Here is a 14,914-nt window from a genome sequence, read left to right on the forward strand (position 1 = left end):
TATCCTAAATGATTCACGAAGTATAATATATCAAATAGATTTCAACATAGAATGCAAGAACTATGATTATTTTTGAACTGGAATAATTAGTATAGTGTATTAGAAAATAATAATTAGGTAAATTGTAAAGTCCCTCTGAACCGGCATGTAGAAAATAAGTTGGGATATAATTTATAACTGATATTTAAAGAAAGCAAACTTAAAAAACTACTTGGAATGTACAAAATAATATTGCAGTAATTCATATTTGATTATTAAGCATTAATATTATCGAAGATAAGGCACAAGTAATTGTATTAGCAATCTGACGGATTAAATCATGGCAGAATGATATATGGTACTTTCTGGAGAGAAGATCTTGATTTCTACCTTCTACCTTTTCTAACGCATTATTTAGGAGACTGGTAAACAGAATGTGCAACTTGGTAATCTTTACTATCCTGATTTGGGTTAATCTGGCAGAGTACTCAAGAATGTGGGATATTTTCTTTTAGAACTGCATTGGAATCCCAAACACTGTATTATTAGGCATTCATTTACAAATGATAATCAGTGTCTATATCAGGTTTTGGTATGTATTCAGGACAATGTACAGCAAATTATTAAGGATTTCTTGAAGAATTAATTTTCGAAAATCGGTATCAGATTTAATTTAGTAGAAAGAGTCTGAAACATGATGTTGAGATTGTGTAGAATGCGTATATCTACTCTATTCTTCAAGAAATTTATCTTTTTATTCAAGCAGAAATGAAGTTAAGATAGTTTTATAACAAAAACTAGTTCCATGAAATCAAAATTCAAACTATAATATGTTATTTTTAAAAATACAACAAATGAATATTAATGCAGATAACCTTTTTTCCATTATGCAATTACGCCCCCGAATTCGGATTTTGACATCGACATGATTCTTTTTTTTATCAGAAGATGTTCTTGTCTAGACAGATTATTATCCTTTTAACAATATCTGATTGATTGTCACAGATTTACTATCTAAATTTGTAGTAGAAAATTTCATGCACATTGACAAAGTCGTTAAGAAATAAAACAAAAATTATTATTTGCCGTACACATTAGATGTCAATAAATATACAAAAACAATGAAATTTGGAACACTCAAATCAAAACAAATCATTAAAACCTGATAAAAACAAATAGTTATTCACTCACGAAAAAAAAATGCTGAATACGAAATTAAAAAGAAACAACCCTAAAAGAAAATATTTACAATAGCCTTCCATTTGATCTTTGAAGTGAGAGTATAATGAATAATGAATTCATGTTTATCTACTGAAGAAATACTTAAAAAATCATTGCAAAGTTGATTTTCTTTTACAAATAAAATGATAAAAAATTCATGGCTAATAATGAACAAAATTACACCTTTCTTGTTCATATATTTTGTTATAGCTTGCAAAACTTTTGTTGGCATAATGCTATTAGATAGCTTAATTCTGGTTTCAAAGTTTTCTAATGCATAATTCGATCTATACTTATCCTTTATACTTATACTAATAATGCTCATCATTTTTCTAACCACAGTTTCTTCTATCACGCTGTTAGCATCGCTTTTCGAAATATTCTAACCAGCTAATTTACTAATACACCTTATAATTTTTCAATTCACGTTGTTATAATAACAAGCATGTTCTAAAAGTGTTTGTTTCATATTTCGATTTAAGCGACACTCATTATTACTAGACGCAGTTTTTTTTCCTACGACGTATGAAATATCACTTTTGAATATTGCTAGAAATTAGCTTTATTTTCAGAGAATCGAGTTGCTACTTCCCAGTATTCATTCCTAATTGAGAATGAAATACGATACATCAGCCTTTGGTTAAGGAAAATGAAACTGTCTGACAAAGGCTGAGTGACAGCATTACCTTACGACTGTAGCCATGTCTTATTAAACGAAAACACACGTCATAATAAACTTCTGAGCCAAGTAAAGAAGTATCGTGTCTTCTATACGTTGACTAATGATTGCTATAAGAGCTCAAAACTTAAAAAAACGCCCTGAACGGCAATAATTGCTTGCCAACTCATGTTTCTATTGTTAACCTTGATCTAAATAAGATAGTCTTCAAACTTGTGAAGGTTATATTTAAGAACCAGTTCTGTGATCGTTATAAATTTTAAATAATTTTTTTGCATGAAATATCGTTTCTTAGCTTTCATTCATCAATCACTATATTCATTTCTTCAAGCTCAAAAAATGTTTTAATTTATTTAAGCTTTCAGAAAGTTGTACATTAATGCATAAAGAAATGTGTTAATGTTTGTTATGACGCTCAATATGTAGGAAATTATACACTCTGCATTTAATTCGATATTATTCAGTATTTTTTGAGATTTTTATGTTCGAAGAAAAATTAATTGCTACTGAATTTCCCCCCCCCCAAAATGTTTGTATATAGAGATTGTTGTATTTAGAGATTTCGTAAATTAAACACGATGTTTTATCTCGCGCAAATATTAAGCAACCATCTCTTCATTATTACTCATTTAGTATATTGTTTATGAACATAGATATAGAAAATAAATAAGAACTTCAATTTAGTTCATGCATGAAATATTAATAATTAAAGAAAACAAACATGACACCATTATACATCAAAAAATTTAAGAGAAAATGAACAAAAATATTAAAATATAGCAAGAACCAGATTCCAGAATCTATGACAACAACTTATGATTCTAGAAATTGTTTACATAAAATTTCAATTCATTAATATTATTAAAAAACTATGCCCCATTAACGGTTACTTGTTTAAATGGAATAATGGTTGCTAAAAACTTCAATTAAAATTATTAATAACAATGTCTTAATAGCTTCCTCAGCAGAATATATATTTTTTTAATTTTCAAATTTTGATTGACATATATTAACTTGTAAAGAAGTCATATACCATTCTGCTCATTATGAAGCTCATCTCCCTAATTTTTTTTTTCTATAATTTTATGCATTCAAAAATATCAGACGAAAGAACAACAGCGTTTAAAAACGGATAAACTTTAAAATATTTTTCACTACTGCTCAGATCTGAAGTTAAATTTTAATTATAAAAAAACACACACATTCTTTTTTATTATTAGAAAATATACTTTTTAATCCTTAAAATTTAATTAATTATAAATATATATTGAAATTTCGTAGTTATACATTATCAAATACTGACACTTTTTTTCTTTTATTCATAGAATGAATGTAACTTACGTCCAGTGATTGGGTGCAGAAGTCCAGGGTGGGTGGGAGCTGCAGGGGGTGAAGGTTGTTTTGGCTTGCTCACCTTGGTGTTGCTTTTGGCAAATTCCAGACGGATGGTCTGGGGGAGATCAGGATCGAATCGAACTCCCTGCTGGGAAAGAAAAAAGATAATTTCTGGATTAATATTCTACAAAGGATTGCATCCTTTGTGTAAAAATGAATTCCCTTATCAGGATACCTGGGATGAATGAATTTTGTAATTTGGTATGGTATTTTTCGAACTGCAAAAAGTGTGATTCGCTTTCAGAAATATTTGCATCAAAGAATGCAAGGATTTGCGAAATATATTTAGTACTGTGAGCGCTTTGAGTTTCACAGTATGATGTACAAAGCAGCAAGCCTAAACGAAGAATGCTTTTAAAACTTAAAATTGGAACGATGGAAATTAAAAATTTGACATATTAAGATTTGTTAATTTTCTTCAAGACAGAACTATAAAAAAATTCAGTGTGTACTAGCCACAGAATAATAACAGAAATCGTTGATCTACTTGAAAAAAATTATTCCGCTTGTTCCGTTAAATGCATATTTCATCTATTAAGATAAGGATTCGATACGGATTGGAGTTTATATTGGAGTCTACTGGCCTTCGAGATCCAGCTATATTGCGACAAACAAATGCTGCTTATAACACCATAGCATTTCTAAACGAGAAATTAAGTGAAATTTGATCAAACTTATGAATTCTTTTATTTCAAATTACCCTTTCAGAAATATTAGATTAACATATCCGCAAATTAATTAGTCGAATTACAAATTCGCTTATAGAGTGGCTAGGAACTGGCTTACAAATCAAGTTACCAAAAACACAATTTTAAGGAAAAATTCTATGGGTTGATGTACCACTGCACGCTCACATTATATTACCTCATAGAATATATGTGGAATATATTTGACAAACGTCAAGAAGAGCGTAATCTGCCATCATTTAGGAAAAAATATATCATTATAAACATTGTTATATCACTTTATCAGGAGTGATGGAATTTGCTTCAAATTTTGATGTCAAAACTGGTCAAGAATATGGACGAATGTGCATTAAAGTGAGAGATCAGCACAAGCCTAAATAAGGATAAATGAAACAGTAATTAAATTTTTCTGATCACATTGTTTAGCTTTCCATAGAATTATTTTTAAGATTTTTGTCATGTAGCGTATATCTTCAGTATATTCCTACAAATGTGTTATTTTTCGCATTATATTTTGCTTCCAGATTGTTTATACTTTATATTCATGTCTTCAATAACAAATAATTTGACACATAATTGTTTCAGAGTATTTTTTTTTTACAAAATGTTGTTCAACTTTGATTTATGGACAATAAAGAATTTATATGTCTCTTTTTTTTACAGAATGAATTTTCATATTTCAAATCTACCTACGTTCAAGATAAAATTAACTAATTCTGAAATTTAACTAATGTATAATTTTGTTTTCATTTCAGAATATTATAACTGAGTATTTTTAAGTACGTTTTTTTACAGTTATAATTTATCAAATATCATGCCTATAGCATGAGTGAATAATTTAAAAACATCTTACACTGCAAGTCATGATACCAGAAAAAATACCTGCAAAAGTTTCAAGTATTTCATGACAATTAGATAATTAATATTAATATTATTTCATTAATTTTACATTTAATAATTAATATCAAGATTAATACATAACTTGATATAATTATACAATGAACATATCAAAATTCATATATTTCTATGAGATTCTTATTATTCAATTTAATATTTTTTCAGCTTTTTATGAAAGAAAGTACGTAATTGCTTTTCAAAAATATTTTATTTAGAAATATCTATCATATATGTCATAAAAACATGGTAAATTTATCATGAAAATATTTAAAATATATTTATGTCTCTATCAATAGAATAACACCAAAGCATTGTGATTAATGAACTCGATATTATTTCAGTTGAAAAAAAATTAAAAAGTAAACATGGTTAAAAATTAAAATGTAAATGTGGTTAAGAAACTTCGCTTCTTTTGATAACCACTAAAATAAATGTAACACGAATGCCGGTTTTAGAAATTTCAAACATAAGTTAAATAAAAATACTAAAATGTGCTTGCTTAACTTTCCGTTTATCTTTTATATTAGTTAAAACTTCATTGAATAATATTTGTCATCAACTCTCCTAACAATAGTTGTTTAAATAAATAAGGATTATTTATATGAGTAAATTTGAATTCCTGAACATACACGACATAGAAAGCTTTTATAAAAGAAGAAAACTTGAATGAATGCACCTGTAAGTAATCATTATTTGAGATAGAAGTGTTCAACATTTTTCGGCATAAAATGATTTTGTCTTATATGCGGATACTCCTAGTTTGATACTATCTATGCAATCGCTATCAATATCTAATCATTAATCAAAATTCAGCTAAAATTGTCAAAAAAATATTCAGTTGTAATGCATGTTTAGGAGTAAATTTAATTTTAGAATTTATAATGGTATCAAAGTAAAGGGAAATTTCAATTTTATTAAACAAGATTATGAAAATTATTATTGGTACTTCATCCCTGTGAAATACAGAAAAAAATAATATTTTTAAGAATTTGTTTATAAAATTGATATAAGTAAAATTGTTTACAATTAGTTATTGCTAATTTTTGCGTATTTTAAATATTTCATTAGATCAAATAATAGGCTTAGAATTATGTGTTCCTTATAATAGAATCGTCTTCATTTTTTGACAAGTTGTCACGAATTATGTATGAGAAGTTACTTTAATATATCCAAGCACTTCTAGATGCATCAAGACCAATTAACCAATTATTTATAAACTTAAATGGAATGCATACAAACAAAAATATTTTAAATGATATAACTTCTGAAGTTAATTTCAGACAACTTCTTCATGAAATTAAAGTAATACAAAATGCATCAAAAGTTAAAAAAAAATATTATCTTAAAGATGTCAATTTGAAAATTACAGAATTCCTAACCGAAAATAAAAGAAAAAGTTTTATTTTTTTTTCTTTCAATTTCATACGTCAATTTTCAGTAAAATGAGTTTTGCATATTAAACTGTTTCCTGCTTATATCAACTGAGATATCATTCCGTTCTTCTTTTCATCTCATCCGGGCTGTTTTTTTGCTCTCCGATCCGCGTGGAGAACTGGGAGACGATAAATATTAAATGTAGTTATAAATTTTAAAGCAACAATTTCCTCCACAGAATGAGATTTTCGCAATCAGCGATATCTAAGGCATTGTCAATCAAGTTCTTTTGTTCTAAGCGTAACCTGTCACATTAGCGTCTCATTGTACCAAACCGCAACTCTAAAGCAAAGGTTCCTTTCATTTTAACGCTTGTTTAAACTTATGCTTCTAGAATAAATTAAACTACTAACTCAGCGTTAACAAGTTTGGAGGTTGGTAATTTTAGAATTTTATATTAAGGAGGCATATTTTTTTTATCTTCTTCATTTTCTTGCTAAATGCTTTTGCGTTGCTTTGCGTTATGGTTTTCTAAATTGTTCAATTTATTCTTAATTAATCTCGGAAGTATTGACGTAAATGTTTGCTTCGGAAATAATGAAGTTCTTAAGCTAATTACTCTGTAGATGAAAATATGGGAAATAACAGAAGTTTTGGACGAGTGCAGAGTTACCGCTTGCTGTACGTATTTTTGCGGCATATTTTCGTCATTATGATAATGATGAGGTTAGGGTTCAGATGTAGAAGAAAAATGCATTTATTAAAATCAGCCTCTTCCTCTTTCTGTTACTTTCTTATCCTCCTGATAACTAAAAATACTCAACTCTTTCGCTGATTATATAAAAGAGGAAATAAAATACAACAAAAAAGTTGTTATTAATTGAACTCAGCGGTTTCAGTTACTCGAAACTTTAACAATGTCCAGAGAACTTCCATCATGAAAGCATCTGGTACATATGAAAATTAGATCAGCAAAAATGAACGAATCAAGTAAAATAAAAGACCCAAATAAATTAATTAAAAACCATTTTCTGAAATGATGAGTAATTTTCAACTTTTGTGTTGATACTTACTGCTTTAATTTTAGCAGCAATGAGCCGCATTAAATTAAATCTAGATTTAGCGTGTAGATGGTGTAAACATAAACATTTTTTTTGCATGCCCATTTTTGTCAATCTTTTCATTCTTTCATTGTTTCTTTATTTATTTTTAAAAGTTTTTAAGTAATTTGTAAATTTTATGAAGTATTAACAGATTTTTTTTGTAAAATTTAACTGCTCGTTAAAAACGGAAATCTCAGTTTTACGACGGATGTTCCTTTTTAATTTTTTTATGAATAGATTCTATAAGTTTATAATAAAAAAATAAGTAAAATAGCGTTAAAAACCTAATGAAACTGCTAAATGACTTTAGAAAAAATTCAACTTACTTTCGATGGTGTGCGTTCCAGGGCCTCCTATAGTTATTCATGAGGAATGCTACCAGTTTCGATTAATGAAATAAATGGATGCCTTTTTGTAGTTTTTATGAGCAGGTATTATATGTTTATTATTAGAATGAGGTTAATAAAAAGCTCTTCTAATGAGTATAGAAACTAAAAGACTTTAGAAAAATTTAATTCACTATGATTCTTCGTCATTGGCCATGCTGTTGCTTATGATTATTCAATGAATGTACTATCCATCTTATTACAGATAGAAATTAATTTATTTATATTGAATATATTTACTAAAAGTCAAATTAGTGGAGCAGTACAAGGGTAAATATCGCAGAATTTAATTTTTTTAACAAAATATTTCTCTATTCCTTATTGAAATAATACATTAAAAATGTATAGGAATTACTGAATGTATTGTATTTTATGTAGGTTAAAGCAGGTTTTTAATTTCCCTACAAATAAATTAGAAATCTGGAAGGTCCCTAAACCTACATATTTAATATACTTTCACATCACAACAGTTAAAAACAGTGAAATTTTCAATCATAAATATCAGTTAAGAAACAAATATTTTTAAATATTAATTTTTCAAACAGAATATTCCATATCATTCCATTTTACAAACAAAATCTTGTTGTAGCCTATCATTGAAATGGAAAAAGTTATCTTATAGCAAATATTATCAAAAAATCCAATTGCAAAAGCTCTATTTTATCCAATTAATAAGGACATGCGTCTTTATTATAAATAATTTAAAATTAATATTATTTGTGAAAAATAGAAGAATGAGTTTTTATAACACAAACAGATATATCTTAAGGCGCAAATAATTCCGAACAAAAGATGCCATTGAAATCTAATTCAATTTGCTATTTCAATGGGACATATTTTAAAAAGGTTCGAAAAAATGTCAGAAAATCAGCATTAATCTATTTTTAAAAAAAATCTTATTAGGAATTTTATCCTAAGGAATTACAAATCATTTCAAAATTTAATATCTTTATCATTTTCCTCTTCCTCTTATTTCCGTAATTATGAATTTAATATTCAATCCTATTTATTCACTTACTTGCAAATCCAATTTAGCAGCTTCAGCACCAGCTCGTGTTGTAAAAGTCACGAATCCAACAGGCTGTAGGCAAAAGAACATATTTTATTTTAAATATTTACATATTAATGCATTCAAAATGAAATAAAAGATTTTAAATGAATCCAAAATTTATTTTGAAATTTATATTTTTTAACGTTAGTATATTTACTGAAAGTTATCAAACAAAGTCTTCATAATATTTTGCGATGCGAAATGCTTTCCATCAGGATTTATTCTATCGTTGTAATTATTAAATTGTATTTAATAATGCAAGAAAACAACAAAATAAGCGCAAGATTAAATCTTGACAAAAAAAAGTCTGAACGACTTTGGGCATAATAAAATGCATCCACGATGAGTTTTATAGATAAGATGCATAAAAAAATAAATGAAATGATTAAGCTAGATGATTACGGTGAAAATTGATTATCTAATATCTTTTATTCTTTTCTGAACAGCTTCCTTAAAAAAACTTCAAATTCTGTTTTTACGTTAACTTTTTAGAAAGTTACTTTTATTTTTATATTTGCATATTTAAACGGTATTTTCTCAAATTCTAAATTCTTCTAAAATTTGCTCAGGAAAAACCTCAAGAATTGAAATTTAATTCACATTTTTGCTCCATTTTGGTACAGTAATTTCTCAATATATTCTGCAGTTTTAGAGCATCAGAATCTATCTATTTAAAAAGATTTTACAGCTCTTTTTAACGCTACTTAATTCGAAAAAAATCTAAAAGTTCAAATTAAGTTCAAAAAGTTCAATCGGACCCCGATATTTAAAGGCTGGATAAAAGTACTGCTTATTTCTTAGTTCGGGCATTAGGTAATAAAATTCTATAGTTATTAGTAAAATTTTGAAAACTCTTTTGATAAACTACGAAACTAGAAGATTTTACTTTATATCGCTTTTCAGCCAATCAATCTGTTAGTAAAATTAGTTCTTTTGCTGTGATTAAACTTTCTTTGAATTTTCAAAACCCTTTTTGGCTTTTAACTGATGTATTTTTATTTAATAGATATTTTATGAATTTATTTTACGTAAAATTTAAAAAAAAAGTATGAGTACATAATTACATTTTCTAAAAAACCCATCCCTCGCGTAATTGAGTACCTTAAGAAAATGGAAGGTTTAGAAAAGGAAAGTCCATGACATTTAGCATAAACTTATTTTTTAACATCTAAAACCTTGTTTTCTTAGTTTTTTTCTATGATTTATACGTTTGTAAGGATATTGAACAACGAGTAAGTTACAAATTATTTAATTTTTATATTGAATTTATTTATGTGACAAGTTTTATTTATTATTTCTTAACTCATTGTATTATTTCCGTTAATAAAATTTTTTATAATACATGTCAAATATCTATTGTTTTGATTAAAAATTTATGACATGTTTTATTTCTTTTTTCTTTTGTCCATTTTCTGTTGATAAAAATTTTTGCCATATATACAAATATCCATTTTTTTTTTTTAAGAAATTAGTTAATCCATGACAAGTTTTATTTATTTCTTTTTAACTCATTGTTTGCTTATTTCCGTCGATAAAAATTTGCATTATATATTTTACATATCTGTTGCTGTGAATAAAAGGGTTTTCCAAGGATTTTCTGTTCACTATTTATTTACGAAAAGGTCCGTAACCTCCATTTTCAATAACAACTACAAAAAAGTATTTAAAAGCTCCAAGTCGGCTTATTTTTTAAAACTATGCCATGACATTTTTTTCAAAAGAAGTTGTCTCTTCATAATCTAAATACTTCCACATCATAAACGCGTAGGAAACAACAAGTAAATGCAGTGAAAAAGGTGGAAATTGATGAAAATGATGACAGCAAAAACAGTTAAACCGAGTAAAGCTACTTCCCTATCGCGGTAGAAAATTAATGCTTTTCTCTTTTTAATTTTGTTTGCCGCAATGCTTTTTTTTAAATAGAAAGTACTTTTTAGTATTAGGGGTTCCACGTATGACTCGTTACCTACATACAAAAAAGTCCCGCTCGTAGTTTGAGTAATGAAGCGAAAGATTTTAACGATAATTCATAATCCTTAGTCAAAAAGGTTAGACTGTTAATTATTGTCCTTATAATTTTCGTTAGTTTTATTATTTTCTCAGAAAAATTTACTAGTGGAATTTTCGATGTAAGCACGGAATGGAGTGGTAGAATCCATCAACTAAACAACGGGTGGGTATTTTAAAAATTTCGAATATTATAATTGTTTTTGTTTAGGTTTTAAAGCACTTTTTGAGCTGCACTTTTGATATTAAGGGGCTCGGTATCATAATTGCTAATAGCCATTATTTTTTAAAATGCTATTAAGTCGCTTAGTACTAAATTGTCTATTTTATAAGACATGTGTTTGAAAACGCAAACGTTTTAAAGCATTTTTGTGGAAATAGGACCATTTTCTTCGAATTTAAATTAGAATTTACTTTTAAATGGATATTATACTTAATTTCCAGAAATAATAATTTTTCATTGTTTATTATTTGTCAATGTTCAAGTAATAAATTATAATAAAAATATTTATCATTATTTAGAATTTTATTATTATAATATTTATTGTTATTTATTACTTACTAATAACATTGTATGTTCAGTTTTATGACACATTAAAGTTTCTAGGAATAACTTACTTTGGAAATATAATTTAAATATTAGCGTAAAGATTGTCCTATATTTTACCTTTCAAAATATTTTCATGCATGTCACATAATTATTTTTTTTCAATTTCAAACAGAAGTGCTTGAAAAAATCAAGAAAGGTGAGTCTTGTCCCTATGCACAACTTATTAACTTAGATTTTAGAAAAATTCATTTTGAATTTTAAGTTAGCATTATGAGTATTTGTGTTATACCTATAGTGCATTACCTTTCATATTGTTATTCATTTATTATGATACTTTAAAGTGTTATACTTTATCATTAAACATAAATCAGATTGGTAAAATTTACTTTTGTTAGATGATCTTTCTTCTTGATTATAATTATATTAAAATTTACTTCCTATAAAGATTATCAAGACTATTAGGTATTTTTAAAGGATGATTTTTCAGTTTTAAGTCGGTTAGCATTTAAAAAGTTAAAAATCTATTTATTATTATGGCTGCTTCCTTTTTGCCTCTTATTTCTCATAATTAATCCCTTTCACAATGCCATAGGAATTACTTTGCTGGGCAGTTAAATTTTGATAAAATCAGTATTTCTCACAAGGATTGTATTTTCTATATGGTTGTTTATATTTTGTGCTTTGTGTCTGTTTTCTTTATTTATCTAATTTTTTTTTTATTTTCGTGTTACTGATAGGCCTAACTATTATTATTAATGTTATAATTGAAACTGAATAAAAGTATCTAACACAGTTAATCTTTGCACAAACCTATCTTTGTCGATTTGTTATGAAGGAATAAAATAAATAAATATTTTTATTTTTCCGATATGTTGTCTAAATATTTTGTGAAAAATTTCGAACTTTAGTTTAATGAAATGAATATCAGCCTTATAATAAATGCCCGAACTTTGAAAAATTGTAAATCAATACTTTTTTCCTGATTATGTGAAACACACTTTTCCGACTGAAATATGATTTTTTTTAAAAATTTAAGGTGAACAAATATTCTAAAATGTGGGATACATAATTTGTTGTAAAAAATTTATCTTTTTGAAGACAGTCTTATGAGATTTCAATCACAAAAACGCAGGGCTAAATTATAATTTTGTCTCACTGAAATAATGTTTTAATAGTTGACGAAACAACAACATATAAAAACACAGAAGAAATAATAAATTCTCAAAGAAATTGTAATATTGTTTATTCAATTCTCAATATTTATTTTGCAGCATAATTCTAGTGAAATGTTTTGTGAAATGAAATTACACTTGTAGAAAGGTTTCCATGAGTTTTACAGCTTTTATCTTTAATTTACCAGAAATGTCATGCATTTCCTCTTCTAAACGCTCTCTCCACGGAAGTAGTGGTTTCGTAAAGGGGAGTGAAATACTATCTTAACTATTGAGTTAGCTTTGTAGGTCAAGGCTGGAAAGACTGAATGACTTATAATTAAGCTGAAATGAGAGAGAGCGGACGAGATAAAGCTCAAGGTAATAGATATAGAGCTTGCAACGAGTATAAATCTCTAGCTTCTAATGATATATATTCTACATGGGCTTATCAATATAATTGCATGTTTGAATTTTTTTGTTAAATCAAAATATCTCATATTCTTTATAAATGTTTATGGAAAATTTTAAATAGTTAGGTCGATATCATTTCTAGCTGCTAATGAGATATCTTCTATATGTGCATATCAATATAATTGCATGTTTGAATTTTTTTTCGCTAAATCAAGTCATTTCGTCTGCTTTAGGAATATTTATTGGAAATTTTAAACAGTTTGGTTGATCTTATTTCTAATATTCTAATTTGAAATATTATGCTTCTAAATATGAAAAGATTTAAAAATACAATTAAATTATCTAAACAATATATACTAATTTATTCTTCGATATCTTGATTTGATATTATTTTATTTAATGCCTGATGCACCAATCACTGAATTTTGTTGTGTCATATTGAAAACATTGCAGATTCTATCAATATTTAAAGTAACAATATATTTTGAACAATTAGGTTGAAATCTTTTATGTATTTATCCGAAAATTTAGTGTGAATTATTATTACCATTTTTTGCCAAATTTGACTAAAATGTGTGAAATAATCATTATAAAAATCTCTATCCCGTTGGAAAATTATGTGTTAAAACTAGGGCTGTGATGATTTTCGATTTATCGAAAAAAATCAATATTTTTGAAAACCCGAATTTTTGATGCCAGTTTTAGAAAAATATCGATTTATCGAAATCATGATCGCGAGTAATAGTTCACGATAAATCGTGATACAATAAATCGATATTCACAATTGATTTGCACTTTCGATTTCGTTTTGCTTAACGGTTAGTGTTTATTCTTGTTGCTTTTCATTCTTTTTCATCTTCACACAGAATTGTTGTTAATATTTGTATAAATACTGTGATATTCTAATATATAAAAATACTTGTTTTAAATGTAATGTTATAAATGCATTGATGTAACATACAGACATTGCATTGGCATACACACACTTTATTAAAGGGGCTTTAACAAAATTATTTTCTTACTATTTTTATTCAAAATAAAACAAATAATTTTATTATATCAATTAAAACTTCCTTTTATTTCCTTCACTCTGATCAATCAATATGTTAAGAGATACTATTTATAACTTGTAATAGCTATAAATATATAATGATATCACGATATATCGAAATATTTTGATATGTCTTTTACGATATATCGTGAGGATGAAGTTCCGTCAGCCTTTTGTTCTAAAAAAACCCTTCCATTTATTCAGAATTTTTTTTTTAAATAGCAAGGAAGAAACTTAGTGAACCCTCGCCTTTAAGCATGTTTATCTCAATTAAAGATCATCACAATTTAAAACCAATTCTGGAAACTAGTGTTATTTTTTTCTAGATTTGTTTTTGTTTAGGAAATGGGGCAAAAATTCGGTCTAAAAATTTTTGATTTCAATAACAGAAAAAGAAACCGAATTCAATTATTATTGATATTTCGTTAAAATATGTATTCAGATAAATTCAAAATCAACTGTCTGTCTATTTTTACTGACAATACATTTTAAGGGATAAAATATTTTATGAACCAAAAAAATCATCCTAACAGAATATATTTTTACATTTAGATAAGTAATATATTTCAATCTGAATAAAAAGACCATGTTTCTTGGAGCAACTTTAATATTGAATGTTTGAAGTACAAATAAGAAATTTTTAGGTCATAGATTTCTTCAACAATAAAATTATTATTATTAATGACCCAAAGTGAAATATTTTACCTTTATTTTAATTTTAAGTTTACTGATTCAACTACAATGTATCTCACATACCTATTCTTCTTTGCCTAGTTGTAGCTCTCAACTTCCCACAAGTCTAAGATATTTTATCTTCATTTTCATTCAAACCTATGCATTATAAATTCAACCATCATGCATCAAATATATCTATTCTTTGCCTAGTTTTAATTTCTATCTTCTCACAAGACTAACTTTCAAAATTAGATTCTATGCATAAAAAGTTAACAATAGAATTTCCCATTGTTGT

General features: G+C 26.6%; 1 protein-coding gene across 1 annotated transcript in view; it reads right to left on the reverse strand.

Moving 5' to 3' along the window:
- Nucleotides 1–14,914, reverse strand: part of LOC129959037 (protein couch potato-like) — a 297,256-nt gene that overhangs the window by 29,119 nt on the left and 253,223 nt on the right. Inside the window, exons 4-5 of the mRNA XM_056071812.1 lie at nt 8,739–8,801; nt 3,221–3,362 (exon numbers count right to left, since the gene is read on the reverse strand). Coding sequence (XP_055927787.1) covers nt 3,221–3,362; nt 8,739–8,801 — 205 coding nt within the window. The remainder of the gene's footprint in view (nt 1–3,220; nt 3,363–8,738; nt 8,802–14,914) is intronic.

Source organism: Argiope bruennichi, chromosome X1, assembly GCF_947563725.1.
Source record: "Argiope bruennichi chromosome X1, qqArgBrue1.1, whole genome shotgun sequence".
NCBI lineage: Eukaryota > Metazoa > Arthropoda > Arachnida > Araneae > Araneidae > Argiope > Argiope bruennichi.